The sequence below is a fragment of the Sitophilus oryzae genome, unplaced genomic scaffold, assembly GCF_002938485.1.
Source record: "Sitophilus oryzae breed Bouriz unplaced genomic scaffold, Soryzae_2.0 scaffold_1318_pilon_pilon, whole genome shotgun sequence".
Taxonomy (NCBI): Eukaryota; Metazoa; Arthropoda; class Insecta; order Coleoptera; family Curculionidae; genus Sitophilus; species Sitophilus oryzae.
In genome coordinates, this window is record NW_022145969.1 from 980,394 (window position 1) to 999,572 (window position 19,179).

Here is a 19,179-nt window from a genome sequence, read left to right on the forward strand (position 1 = left end):
CTACTGTTAAAACGTCTGACCCTTTTTATGCCCACCGCTGGTTTAATAATATTAATTTTTGTAAAAGTCTTTGGACTTACTGTGAAAATATTGAACTGTTCAAACAGATATATCCGAAAGGCATATCATCGTTCAGCAACAGTTGTTCCAGTTTATAATTACAAACATTTTCTTTTGTACCTTTTAAAAATGTATTAATTAAACAATTTCCGGACAGCCTTATTTAAGACAAACATTTATATTCTGTAAATATTTTGGCTGGACAATTTATTTTTTTATTTCTGAAAAATGAAAAAAATATAAAATATGTTTCAATGTAAATATATTATTCTGTTTTTTAGTCAAATTTCTACGTAAATATGATGGAAAGGATAGAATTTTTAATTTATTTTTTTATTTATTACACCGAGGGTTGTTTTTTATATGTTGCATATAGATAGAGGTAGAAAAAAAAAGTAGGTAACTTTTAAAAACTATTGTTTTTCGAAGATTCTTTGTCTCCACGAAGAGAAATGCATTTTTGCATACTTTGGAACCAATTCACTGCATCTTCTGGGGCCTGAAACCTTTGACCACGCAGTTCATTCTTAAATTTTGGAAAGGTAAAAAAGTCGTTAGGACTTATGTCGAGACTGTACCAGTTCACCTGTTGACCTGTCCTTTTATTCCGTCAACAGATGCGGTATCAACCAAGAAAACAATTTTTTTACAAATAATTCTCTATGCAAAATTTTTTCATTTTTGATTTTCAATTTCGTCAACTTCGAAAATTCATCTTAGGCACAAAGATACATCTTAGGGCTTTAAACGAAGCCGTCTAAACTTTTGGCGTTAACTAAAGATGATAGTTAATTTTGAGATTTGATATAATATATGTGTGTTGACAGGCGCCTACAATGTTTCTATATGCAAAATTTAAAAGACAACCCTCCCAATAAATAAAAGGTTCCCTGAATTTTATGAGACATTTTTATTTTCGTTTTTAGAACGTCACAAAAAATATTGAAAAAATAAATAAAAGGCGAAAATATCAGTGGGAATTTTAAGCTAGCTTTATGAATTACACCTTTACTACCGCACATACAAATAAAAAGAGTTTAGTAAAACGTGGAATGTCACATACGATATTACCTTTATTAGAAATGGAATAATTAATATTTATGACAGCGCTTTAAAAATATAGAAAAAGCCCTTTAATAGGAAAAATGAATGCGGGAGCACTTTTATCCCCATAAGAAGATTACACTAAAACAAACAGGATGAAGCTCAATTCTCTTTATTCCCTGAATATACGAGGATTACCCCATAATTCGGGAAATGTAATAAAATAATAGTAGACAAATAAAAAATGCATTAAAATTTAATAGCCCAACGCAAAAACGACTGCTCGCCTGATAAACAATTTCGGGAAAATCTCACAGCGAGTAAAACTGATACATTAAACAATTTTTACAGCACAAGATATATTGTTTTCTATATAAAATATCAAAATATCTGGACTTTTTATATAAAAATATCTATGCAGCCATCAAAATCAGAAAAAAAACCTTAGACATCACTCAAAATACCTATAATATGAAATGATGTAAAGGGAAGCCATTTGTGAGGTTATCAAAAATCTCTTCAATAGGGGAAAGAATTATAGAATTTGTTTTTTCTAACTTTACTTATTACGTTAGCTTCTAATTTAATTATCTCTAAACACAATTATATCAGTTTTTTTTAAGTTTTAGGGCTGTAAAATATATACTGCAACTACCGGTGTAATGGCGCAGGTATAAACAAACTCAAATACTTCGCTGAATAAAATATTAAGAATCACCTAAAAAGTCTAGTAGGATTAGATTTAATATGTTTTCTGTTAAAACAACTCAATAGTTCTTCAATAATAACGAAATACAGTCTGTAAAATAGTTTGTTTATGTTTGTTTTTTATGGACGCCATCACAGTTTGCGTTCTTAATTATTAAAAATATAATTGTTACCTTAAGTATTTCTGGATAACAACCACTTGGTGCACTAGTAAGTACTCGAAAATTCAGTTATGATAATGTAATAAACACTATTTAATAAGTTATATTAAAAAAATTGCGACTATACAGAGCGAAACAAGCAAATGAATGGAAAATGACGAACAGCGCCATCTGACGGTAAAATATGGGTAAAATCTTACAGGTGGTTGCGTCCTATGACGTCATGTACAGTGTACTGACTATCTAGTAAATAGGGACAAAAATCAGATAAACTTGTTTAATATAAATTCTCTCGATTTTTTAAATTAAAAAATATAGATTTTGTTGTTATTTCAAACAAACAATATTAAGAAATAGGTGTTCTGCTAGTGAGGAGATAGATTGGGCTATTTCGGCTTTAACGAAATTTTTTCAAGGTACATAACTATAATTTTAGAAGATATTCATAAAAAATTATGCACTAGTTGATTCAAAAAAGTGTATATCATTAATATTGCAAATTATATTTTATCCTCTCATAGTATATGTCTATTTAATTTTTTGATTATATAATGGGCACTTTAATTCTATGTAATACTCACTTGTTTCGTCGAACTGCTTGAATCCATTTTTGCCGCTGAACAAATTGGTGTGAGAAGCTGTGAAGCTATAAAATGTTGATTCGGGGGAGAGTTGAATATCGGGGAAAGTTGAGTTATTGAATGTTATTACACCCTACAACCACGTAATTACGCCCTCCTTTACGCGTAAATTTTTTTTTTATTAACATTTGAAATTGTCACGGCACAATACGACGCCTAGTTCGAGTTATTTTTCACTTAATTTTTACTACCCGAAACAGCGTTACATCACACAAACCTCGTACCTGAGTGTTTTATAGTTTCAATAACTACACTAGCAAAAAACAAAATATTTATATTATGACAAAGCCACGATTTCAATATTATAGCCGGAGAGCTGGCGACATATTTAGAGAACATATTTAAGGCAAGTTAGAATAACAAAAAAAAAAGTTTAATAACTTGTGAACCCAGAATCCTAAGTCTGGCTGGGGGGTTGGGGGTGTTTCGCTACTGCGCAACCCATAACATTTGCAAAAAAATAAATCCAAAAAACATTCTTTAGGCAACTTGAAATTTGTTTATTCTTAAATTTTAGCATCTATTTAACCTAGAAATAAGTGTGCCAGACTTTTTTTTCGGGTTTAAAGTGTAACCAGACCATTCCATATATGTTTAATTATTATACCTGGAAAACATACTTTAGGCATTCTAAAATTTTTACAGCGTGTTTATTAGATGATATTAAAAAATATGTTTTAATTGCCAGACGAATTCAATGGGATTTAATACTTGCCAGACGTGAATAAAGATTTTGAATGAGCGCGACAAAAAAGTCTTATGAGTATCTGTAAGCGCGAGAAAGATAGTTTATTGAGACCCGTCGGCAGCCAATGCGGCTGACGTAACAGTATTTTGAGAGTACATCAAATTTTCATAAAAACAATTTTTTTTTGGTTTCATTTCAATTATTTGCAGGCTTTTAATTCCGAGATTATTTTGTTGGAATTAAGTTACCATGTACAAATATGTATTTATAAATTAAATATTGACGTGCATAGTGTATATAGTTTAGAATAATTACTGCAAATAAATATTTTAGTAACTACTAATTTCGCTACTAACTACTAAATCACAATCGATAAAAAACATTTAAGTTGTGTAGTTTGTAAAAAAGTTACTAGTGACAAAGTTATTGTTTTTGATGCAGGCAGACTACAAAAATGCAAAGAATTTTTAAAAGTGCGCCAACAACATGGTTTGAAATTAAAGAAGTGGTTTTACCAGAAAACGTAGTTCCGACAAAAGGGTACCATGTACAGTGCTAAAAAAATAAGTATTTAATAGACTTATTCTAGCTTGCCTAAAATATGTTCTCTAAATATGTCGTCAGCTCTTAGGCTATTATTTTAATGCGATTAACATGAACTGTAACAGGGTCGGCGTGATATACATAGTGAAAACTTCTGATTTCTGCCGTACACAGCGCTGCAGTCGGCATTTTTTTAAATGAACTGAAATGCACCAAGCCTATAATAAAATTAGAGTTAATTTGACCGCTAGAGGAGCAGTGCTAAGTTCTAAAAAGGATTAAACTTAAAGCCGACACATTCTACTCTACATGAAGTTGCAATGCAGAGAGACATTTCAGTATGCAAAATGAGATTTGCCTTTTCATTTTAATGTATTTCCAACGCATAGTATAAATTTAAAAATAGGCTTAATCATAATCCTATTTTTGATATTTTAAGAACGTAGGTATAGTCTATAAAATGAATAACTTTGAATTTTGACCGTTATTTTTTACCAACATGGCAAATATAAAATCCCTCTGTCAAAAAAGTTACTGAAATTCTTTAAATTGAGTGCCTGAACGGATCAGATAGGTAACTCTTTTTACTTTCGTGGAATAGAAAAGGAAAATAATAAAACATGTGACAGTTTTTCCTCTTCTTACAAAAATCAACACGAAATGTCATAATTGTCAAAAGTAAAATGTCATCAGCTTTTGACATTTTTAAATATCAGACCAATGCCGTCTCTAATAGAACAGCCTCGGAGTGAGATTTATGACGTCACACTAGTTAGATACTACGGATTAAAAAATATGTTCTAAATACATTGAAAACATAATTCTTCCTCGTATTTTTGGTTTGTATTTTAAAAATGATATAGTTTACATAAAATATACATAATATACAGTTAATAAATACAATATATACACCTATTTATAGTAATAAATACTTTGGCAAATAAACTATAAACCATACAAATGCAGCAAATGTTTTACAATATACAAATAATGAATAGGTACATAGGATAATGGGTAAAATGTAAAATATATTTTAAATTTTGGGGTTTGAAAATCAATCTAATTTAACAAAAAACATGCAATATCTACTAATAGTGATATATTATTATTTGCATTCACAAAATTTATATGTATATTTTGCAAGTATCAATGTTCAAAAAATTATATTAGCAAATAATACAATATCATAGAAAAAAGGCTATGAAATAATGATCGCTGTCATTTTATAATATGTAAAATTATACTAAAATTTTTGATTTTCTTGGGATTTCGTGAAAAACGCTGATTAAGTTTTCATTTGGTTTTTCATTATTTAAATTTGGTTTAAAAAAAACCTTTCGGCTAACATTATAGCCTTCATCAGTGTTGTGTCATATGAAAAAAATAGTGTCGAATATAATCCAAAAAATGACATATAAAATATTCAGACTACACACCACATAATGTTTACTGCAATTAATAAACTAATATAAACTTGTCAAAAGATGACCACATATTTTTTAAAATTATTATTCTTAACACTAAAACTATCTACATTGACTATGGAGTACGATTTCAGCAATAGTCAATGTACCTATTCATTATTTGTATATTGTAAAACATTTGCTGTATTTGTATGGTTCATAATTTATTTGCCAAAATATTTATTACTATAAATATGTATATATATTGTATTTATTAACTGTATATTAAGTATATTTCATGTAAACTATATCATTTTTAAAATACAAACCAAAAATGCGAGGAATAATTATATTTTCCATGTATTCTACAACATATTTATTAATCAGTAGTATCTAACTAGCGTGACGTAATAAATCTCGCTCCGAGGCTGTTCTATTAGAGACGGCATTGCGTCAGCATGGCCGCAAGTTGCTAACCTAATAAAATTAACACTAGAAAAGCCCGCGGAACTGTCAAATTCAAAGTTATTCGTTTCACAGACTATACCTATGAAAATTTTTTTTCGTCATAAAGAAATATTTTCTTTTTTACTTATTTATAGGGTAAAGGAAAAGTAATTACCTACTGGTTAAATGGTGAAAAAGCAGATAATGTATTCCTTGGAGAAGATTTCTTGTCGCCTCATCACATTCCTATAAGTGCCAGGCCCAGCACTCCAAGACCACGAAGTATATACGATCCGGACACATCTCAAAGGAAAGTGGTAGAGTTGAGAACTGGCCTGGACGCGATCGATTTTGTCAAAGAAATAGACACAATCAAGAAGTGTCACAATCACGTGAACAAAATTGAACCAGAGCAAACAGTATTGGTGAAAATCACTCCAAGCGACGAGACAGAGGTTCCACTTCTACCTAAAACGCAGGAAAATCGATAAAGCAAGCTCGAAGAGCGATAAGGAAACATCCTCGCTCAATGTTAACGAAGCATTTTTCAATTCATTCCAACTACTAAATAGAGCAGGATCAAAAGGTTTTATGATCAAGTAAACTTTGTATAAAACATATCCTTATAGGGTGATTTTTTACAGTCAAAATCGTATAACCCTATTGATTGTAAAACTTTTTGATTGTATGGTATTTCGAAACAAACGCTTATTTCAGTGTTCTATTTCCAAAAAAAAAAAACATATTTGTTTCAATTTAAAAACTAAGCAGCATTATCTGTGAAGATGGTTATTTATAAGACATGATTGGTGGATATGTCAAACACGACTTATCTACTTATTCCAGAGGTACTGAGGTCGGGAAAATAAGCATGAATGTGCGCAGAAATTTAAGGATTTTGAATGCGCACTCGTCGAAGCTCAGTCTCCCTTCCTCCATATCTCTGACCTATTCTTTAGTGTTTTGTTGTATTGGCTTCCATAAACCTTTGAATAAAAAGTGTAAGGAAGACGTATAATGTTATCCATATATTAATGCAAGGTAAACCGAGGTGAGGATCTTTGACAGTTCTGTTTGACGATTCATTTGACACATTTGAATTTGATTTGAAATTGTATGGTTTTGTCAGTCTACTGAGCTTATTTTATGTTGTTTATTATTTGTTCTACATCTGGTAGTTGTTTAGAAGTATTAAATCTAGAAGGAAATTGTGGCAGAACTTAAATTAACAGTGATACTATTGCGACTTATCGAAAAAGACTAAAATAGTTGGTTGTGTAGCGTGCGGTAGATCTCGGCAAAAATTGAGTGAAATAATGGAACAACTTTTCGCTAGTAAGTGACGATATAATATACATACGTGTAGTAAACCGATCGTTTATAAAATTCATTTAAACTTAACTGATAAATAACTTATTTCCTCTTGCATTTTTGGTTTTATATAGTACTTGCCAAAGAATTTAGATACGCCAATTTGGCTTTTTTGTCTTCCTTAATCTTTTTATTCAAAGCTATAAACTGATTTGATCCATTGATGTTTTAAATGTTGATAACCCAAATAACGATTGGCGCTTTACTTCATTCGCTTCAATCATCGCATCAGTGTTAAATGACCCTTATCGATGTACCGAGCATGTCGATGTTAAATAAAATGGTATTTTCTATTTCTAAATGTGTTGCATGGAAAGTTATCTGTTAAATGTGCTTTTTTATTTACAATTATTGAACCAATAAATTGAAATTGTTTGGTTAATGCGTACAATTCTAAAAAAAAAGGCTGGCCAGCATTAGGTTTAGGTAAAGTCCTACAAACTAACGTTATAGGCAGTAGGTTTAACTTAGTCTAAGGATCTAGGACTAAGGATAAAAGTATCTTAAAGGGATACAATTTGAAAAAGTCTTGATTCGTTTCTTTTTAATGGTATTTTATATTATCTTAATTACTATAAATATATACAAGGTATTTTATAACTATAAAAGTGACGGGCTATCAGGGTACAAAACAATATTAGATTACAAGAAAAATTACAAAATCGGATATATTTATGATAGGTATTTATTCGTGAAAAATCCCTAAGTATATATGATAGTAATTTATGAATAGGTAGACTATTATGGTAATTATATTATACATATATACAAATACATATATTTATTTATTTGACGTTGTACTATTGAGATTTTATATAATGTTGGTATTGAAGAGATTTTATTCAGTTTGTCGTTCTATGTATATAATAAATTCCGTTATATATATTTTTCCACATAATTTATATTAAGTTTTCATATATTTTAAAAGTTCAATTATATTAATCTTTGTTGTAAATAAGAAAATATATAATATTGTTAGGTATAAGACATCACACGTTTAAGAAAACATATATCTTTTAAAAATCAGATTATATCGCTTTGTAGTTTTAGTGGCATATAATTTATAAATAAACGTTTTAAGGAAATTACATAAAGCTCAATAAAATTACATAAATCCACCAAAATACACCAAAAATCATGAAGCTGGTGATAATTATTCTTAAATAGGGAATGAAACGTATAGAGTTTAATACAAAGAAATATTTTTAATATTATGGTAGACTTGTGTAATTTTTATATAAAAAAAGGTCCCAAATTAATTGTAACAGCTTAGCTTATCAACATCTACTATGATCACTTTACCATGCTTAATGAATAATGAATAATAATACATCAAAGGAACCAACCTGGTTTTATATTCTATGTGCCGACTTTATGAATGTTACAAGATTATGAAATATCAAAATATATGGATCGATAAAAATGAAATGCCTTTTTATTTAAAAATACTTTTTAAATAAATTTTTTTTAATTTTTATTTAATAAACACTAAAAAATAATTTCAAAGGACGGTGTATAATTGTGTATGACTTATATTATTTCTGTATTAGGTCATGCTCTATTTTCACTTGTTTAATAATACAGCGAGCTGACAACAGAAGAACGAAGCATATTCTATTGAGGTGTATTCTCGTTTCCCTACTTTAACGTGTAACCAAATACAATCCAAAAAAACAGCGATAGAGTAGCCTTATTTAACACAATATCAAAAAAAAATTAGGCAAAAAAGCAAATGCAAAAAAGTGAAATAAAATTGGAATTATTCTTTAGCGATGGTATTTTTAATTATCCAAGGTATAAATTTGTCGACCCTAGTGTATATTCCAGGGTTGCCTTTATCTCCACAGCCTATACCCCAGGAAACAACCCCAATTGCTACCCAACGTCCATTTTCAAGCTGGTACATCAGAGGCCCACCAGAATCGCCCTGAAATATAACTACACTGCCTTAAACTGAATTAAATTTAATAAAATAACATATTCTTTAGGCCCGGTTGTAGAGACATAGCTTAAACATCCAGTGCACATAAACGTAGGAAGACTTTTCTTGTACTAAAAGAAGTCATTACAAGTGTACAGGGTGGATCAAGTTCGACGCTTTTAAATGGAAACACCCTTTTCTATAGGAGATAGACGAAAACAAATATCGGTGTCTGGAGCTCAATTTTCATCAAAAACACGATGGTGAAAACCGCACATCAATATCTGTTACCGTTTCGGAGTTACGGGGTGTTTTTCAAAAATGTGCATTTTTAACAAATCGCTGTAACTTTTTTCCTATGGAAAATTTTGTATTTCTATGAAAACATTTCCAAAGCACCTTTTTACGTAGAATTTAATGGTTTAAGTATAATTTTTTTTAAATTAATAATTTAAAAGATATCAACAGAAAAATTGATTTTTTATTTGGGACACCCTCTATATTTTTAATTAACTGAAAAGAATTTAAAATTACCTTTCCAAAAATATAGCACACTTGATATTTTGTTATAATCCCCTTCGAAATACAGAATTTTTACTAGTTAAAAGTTCTCCACTTTTAACTAGTAGGCTTTGGACCCCTTATTGATGATATGCCCTTAATGGAACTCGAAAACATATTTTTCCAGCAAGACGACGCACCGCCTCTGAACGCTAAAATTAGCAGCAAATTTTGGCAGCCAATTTCAAGAATAATTGAATAGCTAACCAAGATCCCAGCCGTTGGCCGTCGAGGCCGCCTGACTTAGTGCTTATGGATTTAATCCTATGGATATATTTGCGGAATAATACAGGTTCCTTATTCTTCCGTATAATCTAGACAAGAATTAGAAATACTTAGCAGTTATGAGAGGGTATCTTTCACCCCCACTGAGTTAATGAATTCCGCGAGAAATGTTCAAAAACTGCCCCGTCTGTCTATAACAGAAGACGGTCGATACATTGAAAACCTGTAGCAAAATCTCATGTCTTGGTTTGCTGTTTATTTTTATTGTTATTAGATATAGTTTAAATTTGTTGATGTTGGTTAAATATATTTTAAATTGTTATAAAATTGTGCATCTCTCATAGCAAATATCATTTTCGTTTTAATTGATGCTCACAGCCAGAATTTTTTTGCATTACAGCCGGTGCCGTTCAAAGCCTACTTATTTAAAGCGGGCGAATTTTTATATACTCTAATATCTCGAAGAGGAATCGAGGAAAATATCAAGTGTGTTATATTTTTGGAAAGGTAATTTTAAATTCTTTTCAATAAATTAAAATATACAGGGTGTCCCATATAAAAATCAAATTTTCTGTTGATAATTCTTAAATTATTAATTTAAAAAAATATATACTTAAACCATTAAATTCTACGTAAAAAGGTGCTTTGGAAATGTTTTCATAAAAATACAAAATTTTCCATAGCAAAAAAGTTACAGCAATTTGTTAAAAATGCATATTTTTGAAAAACACCCCGTAACTCTGAAACGGTAACAGATATCGATATGCGGTTTTCACCATCTCGTTTTTGACAAAAATTGAGCTCCAGACACCGATATTAGTTTTTGTCTATCTCCTACAGAAAAGGGTGTTTCCATTTAAAAGCGTCGAATTTGACCCACCCTGTACAAGTACTTACAGGTCGTTAAAGAAAATAAAATTTAAATAATAAATTAAATTTTGAACAACCGGGCCTGGTGCGTTATTATTGCCTCAAACCTTCAGATGAAAATACATTTCAAATCCTTTGCGAATCTTTAGAAGACATACTTTAATGCTACACTGATATCCGTCTAAACGATCTATTTATAAAGATCCTAGAGACAAAAATCAGAGTTATATATGAAGACATTTAAATATATTCAAATAAACGGACAGAATATCTAGCAAAGTACATGTCACATGTATTTATAATAGTAGGGGATCTCAAGATGCTAAATAAGGATTTACTCGATACTGGTGAGAGGAACAAAGAAGTTTTCAAAAATGTAAGAAATTGTCACTAAAAAATACTAGGGCGGTTCAAATATTATAGTCTATTTGTTCATGCTTGATAGCACAGCCTGGCCCATAAAACATCATAAACCATAGGCGATTCATTCAACAATAAAAAATTTAGATTTCTTCACTAATATCACAGATAACATATAGTTCAGTCATTGGGGATCAAAAAAGGAGCCTGCTTGGTAAAAAGTCCGGAAGTCTTGCCAAGATGGCGCCCAAAATCGGTATTTTGTAAATATCTCGAAAACAATGCGTTTTTCGCAAAAATGTGAAGAGAGCAAAATTAAAGAGAATAAAATTTCACATGAAAAGGTAATATAAAAATTTTCGATAAGTCAACCGTTTAGGCACAAAATCCCTGGAAATTTTACAATTTTGCGTAAAGTATGATATACAGTTCGTCTATGAAAGGAATGCGGACAAAAAACATTTAAATAAACAGCAATATACGTGGACTTGACGAGTACGTCACCGCAAATCGCTCCGCCCACTCGTGTTATTGGCTACTTGCAAATTTGTCGAATTTTTATTGATGGGACGCGTCGTCTATTTTTTTACGAGAAACATCGAGAGAATATCGTTTCCCCTCTCACGGATACCCCGTAGCCACAGAACGGACAGACGTACTGTACAGTCGATTTTCCGAAATCAAATGTCGGTTAGTGTTCACTAAAACTAGTTTTAGCTTTGGTTTTAGTTTAGTTTCTTCAATTTTGTCATGAAACAGTGGCGTATCATTAATTCGCTCATTAATTTATGAAAATCCCCAATGACTGAACTAATAATATTATATGTTATCTGTGCTAATATATACGATAATTGAGTGTATAACGGGTAAAGAAATACACAAATATTCATAATATACAGTAAACTGTATTCCGGAAACTTTGGCAGCATATTCTGTAGATAAAAATAGCTAAAAATGTTCGTATACGAGTAACTTATGTCCTAAAATGGCTTAGTTTCGGAGATACAGGGTGTGGAAGTTTCATTTTTATTTCGATTTTTTTTTAATTATTTTTTTTTTAAATTAAATAAAAAGATCTTTATTACCTATTGTTATACGAGCAACCCCTATTGTTCTGGGCAAACGTACAAGATGTGTCCATCTACAGACGTGTTGAAGCTGTCTGAATTTCATTGGAACATATTCGCTTAAAATGAAATTCGTCCCATCTTGTGGCATGTCATACTGTACACAACAAAATGCATTTATAATGAAGGTCTTGTGTTATCAAGCATTAAGAAATAGACTATAATAGAGCATGCACCCCACGTGTTTCTCCCCATATATTATTTTGGCTCGCCTTTGAGAGTAAATCCCAAAATCCTGGCTTGAGCTCCCCTACTATAAAGATTAGGCTAAACACTCAATATAAAGAGATACGCAAGATGTAAGTACTAGTAGTATACAGGGTGTCCCAGGCTGAGCGTGCATTAGAAGTTTCTAGAGAACTACAATATCTAGATCGGAGATTTTTTGCATATTATTGTTTCACAACGAGATCGATCGATTAAAAATATTTTCAATATGGCGGCACTTCCGGAAATACCGGAAGTTGGCAGCAACTTTCTTATTTTAAAAAGTGGGTTTCTATTTGAAAAAATGATTTATGATAATTTTTTAATCGCTCAATTCCATGACAGCTACCGCCATAATTATATAACATTTGAACGATTTAATTTTTGAAATAGATAGCCAGCCTTATGTCACAGTGGCTGTGGTAATCACTAAATATGACGCTTAGACTATACACATATTTTTGAGAGGCAGTTTTTATCGTCCAAAAATTTTAAATATTTTTTTTTCTCAAAAACGGTTAACGTTAGATATTGAGTGTTTAATATCAAAATTTATAATATTTTACAGAGAATTTAAATATGCAATAAAAAATGGGGGCACCCATTTAAAATAAGAAAGTTCTTGTCAACCTCCGGTATTTCCGGAAGTGCCGCCATATTAAAAATATTTTTTATCGATAGATCTCGTTGTGAAACAATAATGTGAAAAAAATCTCCGATCTAGATATTGTAGTTCTCTAGAAACTTCTAATGCACGCTCAGCTTGGGACACCCTGTATATCCTGTCCTATGAGTTGACAATAAACTGTTTTATCCCCGATCGAGGGTTATATAAAATAACCTCCTCCATCTTGATTTAAAAACCTTCGTCAAAATCTAAAAAAGACGTTACCTGACATGAATCTTTACCGCCCTCATAAGCTCCAGCACAGATGTTGGAGTCAGTAATGCGCTGTAAGAAGCTTTGGGAGCATTTACTTAATTCCCAAATTGGTACGGTGATTTGAAGCAAAACTTCTGACTCGGGACCAGCAAAATACTGTTTGCCCCACCCGGCTACGATTGCATTTTCGTTTTCATAATTCAAATCTAAATTAAAAAAGTTTTTAGTTAACAAACATCTTTTTCGATTTTGTCGGGCGCTGACTTTTTAAATATTATTTTACGCTGTGTCTAGCCTCCCGGTACCGGTATTACAATTAATCCCGATAGAGATTAATTGTGAACACCTTGTTAAAACCTAAAAAAATAATATCAGTACATACGCCTTTTAAGTTATTTTAAAAAATATTCCAAAAAATCTGCCATTCTTTTGAGTATATAAATGAATCTTTTTAAAACTGAATTTCTAGCTATTCTCACAGAACGACCGGTCGACTTAATTAAACTTATCCCGTACCGCCTCTTCAAGTGCCTCTCTTAATTCATAAGTTCTTTTGTAAACCATACCGCATAAAAAAATCTGAAATGGATAGGTCAGGTGATCGAGGAGGTCCATGCAATTGGCCCACCTCTTCCTATCCGTGAGTTTGCCTAATTATGGTATAAGGTTAAAATAATTTTTAACATTTCTTTCATTATGGGGGGTGGTCATAATGAAAGTCATGTTGGAACCACTCTATTGATGCGTCAGTATCTAAATTTAGCTTTTCTAACATGTCTTGAAAACTGTTCTCTAAAAAAAGGAAATGGAACGGAAACGGAAGGTATAGTGAGAATTATACCACAGATTAGGTATCCTATAAGTATACAGATAAAAATCTTGTCCCTAATTCGTGGTACGAAAATTGTTTTTTATGACGATGTGCAAACGCGTCAAATTTCCTGTGCGCAAAAATAAACTCGCGTAAAATAACAATAAACAGCGTAATAGAGAGATATCGCTAAACCGAATAGCGTGCATGGACGTTAATAAGGCCAGGTGTTATTTCCTTTACGTGAGGTGGTATTAACTCTCTTCATTTATAGTTATCGGATCGGAAAGAATTATGTTCGCGTCGCGTCCGCTATTTAACTTTAACCTAACTTTGAATTTAAAACTTTGAAATTGTTTTGTTTACCACGTACTTTAAAATTAAAGGGCTAAAGTGCTTATTTCCAGTGCTTTATTGTTCAACGTCTGCCAGTGGGTTTAGGGCAACAAGCAACAAATTCTCTTAGAAGGGCTAAGTCGTCATTTGCTGTAAACCTAAGCCTCTTTAAAGGTTCTTTAATATTGGAAGAGGTGGAATCCATATTTTGGGCCATATTTATTTAATTAAAACTAATCCCAGCTACTTAAATATCAGATTACCTAATAAAAAACTAAAGTAATAATTCAAAACAATTCAAACATAACCTAAAATAAAATCTCGCCGGCCGGCCCAGGTTGTAAATACCCGCACATGCCCAATTAAGTAATTTTTAAACGTTATTTAGAAATGATGAATTAGAAAATTGACTCGCGCATATCGTAACCATGATAAAGTACGCGTAAATACTGCATGACGCTATTCGGTTTTCCGATATCTCTCTAATAACTGTGCCGGTCAGGCGCTGTGCACAATTTTAGAGGCCATAAGTGGGCGTGCTATGTGCGCAAACTAGTCACCTAACTAGTGCCCGATTCCGAAAATTGGAACCACGAAAAACAATAAAGGAAAAACAAAGTTTATAATCTGTATAATCTGTGATTATACCTTCTATATCAGCTCCCTTCCGTCTCCCTTCCATTTACATAAAATATTATATCATGTAAATGAATAGGACAATGCACACTATCCGTTCCGTTTCCCTTCCGTTCCATATCATTTCCTTCCACACATTTTTTGGCGGGCGGACTGAAGCGTATCGGAAACGGTGTTGTCAAGTTCATTTGTACCAGCTCTGTTAACATTTTGCTGATTTTTATTCATTCTTTCACCTCTTAATTAAATCTATTACCTTTTTCAAAAGTTGCAAATTTTTAAAATAAAAATTTCGTAATGCTATAAATTGTACAATAAAATGTATGGAACTGATACGGAACGGAAGCTTAATATTCGGAGAGCGGTACCGGGAGGCTAGACACGGCGATAATTTTTATATGGATTTTCTTACCGATTGGAGGCAAGCATATGGGCCAAATGTAGGAATTGAAGGTGGTGGGTTGAGTTAGTTTTACAACGGCTATATCGTTCTCGTACGTCCCGCTAACAAAATCTTCGTGGTTAATGATTTCAGCGACGGCGTGATCCCTAAATCGAGTTTCGTTCGACTTGGAAAAATCGTATTCGCCTAATCTTACACGTATCTCTTGAGCGGAAACGCTGAAATTGACATTAAAGACACGTAGTGACAAAATTTCACGAGTTATACTTATTTTACTGGAATTAATTACAAACGCTCACTTCATGGAATTTTGACTCTACTAGTATTAGTATTTACACCATTGAAAAATATCAAAAACAGGACATAATATACAGGGTATCCCAAACTGAGATCGGACATTTTCTGCACATCATTGTTTCACATGTTATTACATTCTCTGTAAAATTTTATGAATTTTGATATCAAACACTCTATACCTGACATTAACTGTTTTTAATTAAAAAAAAAAATTGTTGGAGGAAAAACTGCCTGTCAAAAAAAATTGAATTGCTTAACCGTTAAATTTAGTGATTGCCACAGCCACTGTGACTAAGGAATGCAATCCCGCATTTGCGGGATCCCTCTGAGATTCCGCGGGATCAAAGTTGCGGGATTTACCGTGCGGGACCTGCGGGATCGACACATTATTACTGGGTAACCGAATCGATCTCCATCAAGGTCAAACCGCTTCGTTCCGGGCCGATGCGTCGGCGCTCGGAACCCGGGGGATTCCCCACACAGCTTGGCCATTAAAAATAAGTAAAACAAACAGGTTAGTTAGATTTCTTTCTGACGTATGTGAGTAAGTGAAGAAAAGCGTTTAACTAGTACTTGTGGACAATTTCGTCAAATAAACTGCCGGACATATGTAATTATCGGGACAAGCAAAATTTTCGGGTAAATTTAAAGTTGAATATCTCTTGAACTAGGGGTGATATCCAATAGTTGATATATTAATAATATACCATAGATCGAATCAAAATTTGCCCAAAGTTGGCTTGGAAATGACGATCGATGGCTTATTGATTTTTTTAACAAAGTGCCGCAATATGACATGGCCAGATATATTGTTTTACATCGCTTGACATTTAAGGACATTGGCTACTGTTAAAACCAGGAAAATATCCGCTTTAAAACTCAAATTTAAATAACTTAAAAACGATTTATTTTAAGTATAGGAACATAATATGTATAATAAAAAGTAACGAATTAAAAAACCTTTTCACTAGCGAAATAAAAAAGTGGGTTTCCATTTCAAAAAAATTATATATTTTTAATTTTTACTCTCTCAATTCCATGACAGTTACTGCCAATATGTCATCTCTTTATCTCACAGTGACTGTGGTAGTCACTAAATTTGACGTTTAGGCTATACAATTTTTTTTTGGAAAGGTAGTTTTTTTCATCCAAAAATTTTATTTTTTGTTCTCAAAAACAGTTAATATTAGGTATAGAGTATTTGATATAAAAATTCATAGAATTTTATAGAGAATTTAAATATGTAATAAAAAATGGGGGAACTCATTTAAAATAAGAAAGTTGCTATCAACTTCCGGTATTTCCGGAAGTGCCGCCATATTGAAAATATTTTTAATCGATAGATCTCATTGTGAAACAATGATGTGCAAAAAATCTCTGATCTAGATATTGTCGTTCTCTAGAAACTCCTAATGCACGCTCAGCCTGGGACACCCTGTATAATAATTATACCCTTCCATACCTTTTAACTAATTATAACGAATAGTTCTAGGAATTTATCTCTTCAAAAATAAATATTTTAACGTTTGCATTTAACTGGACCCAATATACGGTAACTTCCTCCGAAGTTATTTGCACTCTATATGAGTTTCTGTATAGTTTTATGGTCTCAATAAAAATGCCAATTAAAATGTTTATATGACAAACGTAACCATTTCTAAAAAGAGCCCGATAACGATCAGCATTTCGAAAAATAAAAAACGATTTTTCTTAAGTGATTGGATTTTTCTTAAATTTTACCGATGTTATGTAATAAAGTGACTCTGCGTATCAGCAGAATTTTCAATTGTCCAAAAAATATCCAGCTTTTACGTGTTTTGAAAATGACACCTCTGCAAAGAAAGTTTGAGTGTTTGTAAATGATCTTGTCGTTTTATAAAATATAAATTTTAAAAGGTTTAAATCAAATGTCTTTCTTGGCCTGAAGAACATGACCAAGACCAAAATAATCTTAAATTAATACTAATACTACCCTTGGAGGCAATGTGCTGCTGTTAAGATGTGCAAATCTGTTATAACCGCCCCACCGCAAAACTGTTGTTCCAGACCTTCTGCCAGGTCTTGGGGACGAAACAATGCAGCTAACCAAGGCCATTCTTGTACTCTGGGGGCTACACCTCCCGGAATTGCTCGGGCTTCTGAAGGCACCCCACAACCTTAAAAAAAACATCAAATCCAAGTAAATATGTAGAGAAAATTACAGCTTCAATAACATTTTTAACCTGTCAAGTTATCTTTTATATCGTAGTCTTCACCTCCTGCAGGCAAATCCATTATTAATTGAGATCCAATCATCCCTCCTAAGGCTACGTCATCAGGACAGCAAACTCCTACGAATCTATGAAAGAAAATCGTTTAATTCAGTATCGATGATTTTTCACTTTATGGTGAAGGTGCCAGTTTCACTACAAACAATTATCTGTTTAATTAGTCGTTCATAGAAATATGATTAAACTCGAACAAATTGAAAGTTATTTAAAAAATTTTCGCTGTTTGCATACATCAAAGTGTGCGTTATCACTCGACTAACAAAGCATGTTAAATGGTTCGTATGTTCTCGATTTATAAAAAAAGTGACATGACCTTTTTCTTTGAGATTTGTTTGTGAAAAACAAGCAAAGGAACTTAATAATCTCTTTTGATACGTTCAGCCTTCGGTACGTAATGAATTTCGATAGAAAAGCTGCACGATAAATTTTGAACTTTTACCCAAATCAAATATATCCAACCAATTAATAATACGCAATGTGTTTGATTGTTTATTGTTATTATGATAACATGTACGCTTGAAAATGTTTCTTTATTACCCAATTTTCGATTGCTTACGTTTTTTCAATTACGCAAAGATACTCCAGAGTGTTTCTTGTACCTGTCAGAACATCTATAGGGCAAAAAGTTAAGTGTTTGCAATGTCCCTTGGCATCCCCTGGTCCTACACATTCTTGGTACCTCTTGTTTAACTAAAAATGAAGGATTTTATTTTTAAAACCCTCGGAAACCCCGAAGTTTACCTTAAATTTCTTATTCAAGCCTAGATAACGTTTTCTCCTAACATGATCTCTATTCCAAAAGTCTCTATCTAAATCGTTTTGCGCTGTTTGTGGATCTGGAGAAATCAGGAATAATAACAAAAATAAATAAATAACATAACTTCCTAAATTACCTGTTCGGATAACAATTGTGCCGGTGAATATAAAAACATTTATTAAAACTAGTAGAAACACTGTGGATTGCATTTTAAAGTTTTATTTAAAACTAAATCAGCTCGGGTGATAAATATAGCAAAAAAGAACTTATCGTATTCTGTGGGTGGATATTTCCTACATACGTACATTATGGATATACAAATCGAATAGAAAAATATACAGAGTATTCAGTCTCAAGAGAAAGGGTTTAGCCGTGGCTTTTTTGACTCGCACTCAAGAGATCGATTTGATGTCGAATCAAAATAATTCACCTAAATTTTTAGCTTTTTA

General features: G+C 31.9%; 2 protein-coding genes across 2 annotated transcripts in view; one reads left to right on the forward strand and one right to left on the reverse strand.

The window, feature by feature from the left end:
- Positions 1 to 7,511, forward strand: part of LOC115875063 (atrial natriuretic peptide receptor 1-like) — a 46,293-nt gene extending 38,782 nt beyond the window's left edge. The window contains exon 14 of the mRNA XM_030890413.1: positions 5,851 to 7,511. Coding sequence (XP_030746273.1) covers positions 5,851 to 6,186 — 336 coding nt within the window. The 3' untranslated portion in view covers positions 6,187 to 7,511. The remainder of the gene's footprint in view (positions 1 to 5,850) is intronic.
- LOC115875065 (trypsin-like) lies at positions 6,386 to 18,979 on the reverse strand. The gene is made up of 8 exons (XM_030890417.1): positions 18,867 to 18,979; positions 18,715 to 18,809; positions 18,530 to 18,663; positions 17,926 to 18,041; positions 17,676 to 17,859; positions 15,416 to 15,624; positions 13,230 to 13,426; positions 6,386 to 8,993 (listed from the first exon to the last, which is right to left on the reverse strand). Exons 1-8 carry the CDS (start codon positions 18,937 to 18,939, stop codon positions 8,826 to 8,828), a joined length of 1,176 nt encoding a protein of 391 aa, XP_030746277.1. The 5' UTR covers positions 18,940 to 18,979; the 3' UTR covers positions 6,386 to 8,825.
- Between the last annotated feature and the right edge of the window lie 200 nt (positions 18,980 to 19,179).

Excerpts from the sequence above, each read along its gene's own strand:
- LOC115875065 (XM_030890417.1), bottom strand. The coding sequence starts at position 18,939 with ATGCAATCCACAGTGTTTCTACTAGTTTTAATAAATGTTTTTATATTC. Across the intron at positions 17,860-17,925 it reads TATAAAAGATAACTTGACAG|GTTGTGGGGTGCCTTCAGAA; the intron begins GTTAAAAATGTT and ends GTTTTTTTTAAG. Across the intron at positions 13,427-15,415 it reads CATATGCTTGCCTCCAATCG|ATTTGAATTATGAAAACGAA; the intron begins GTAAGAAAATCC and ends TTTTTAATTTAG.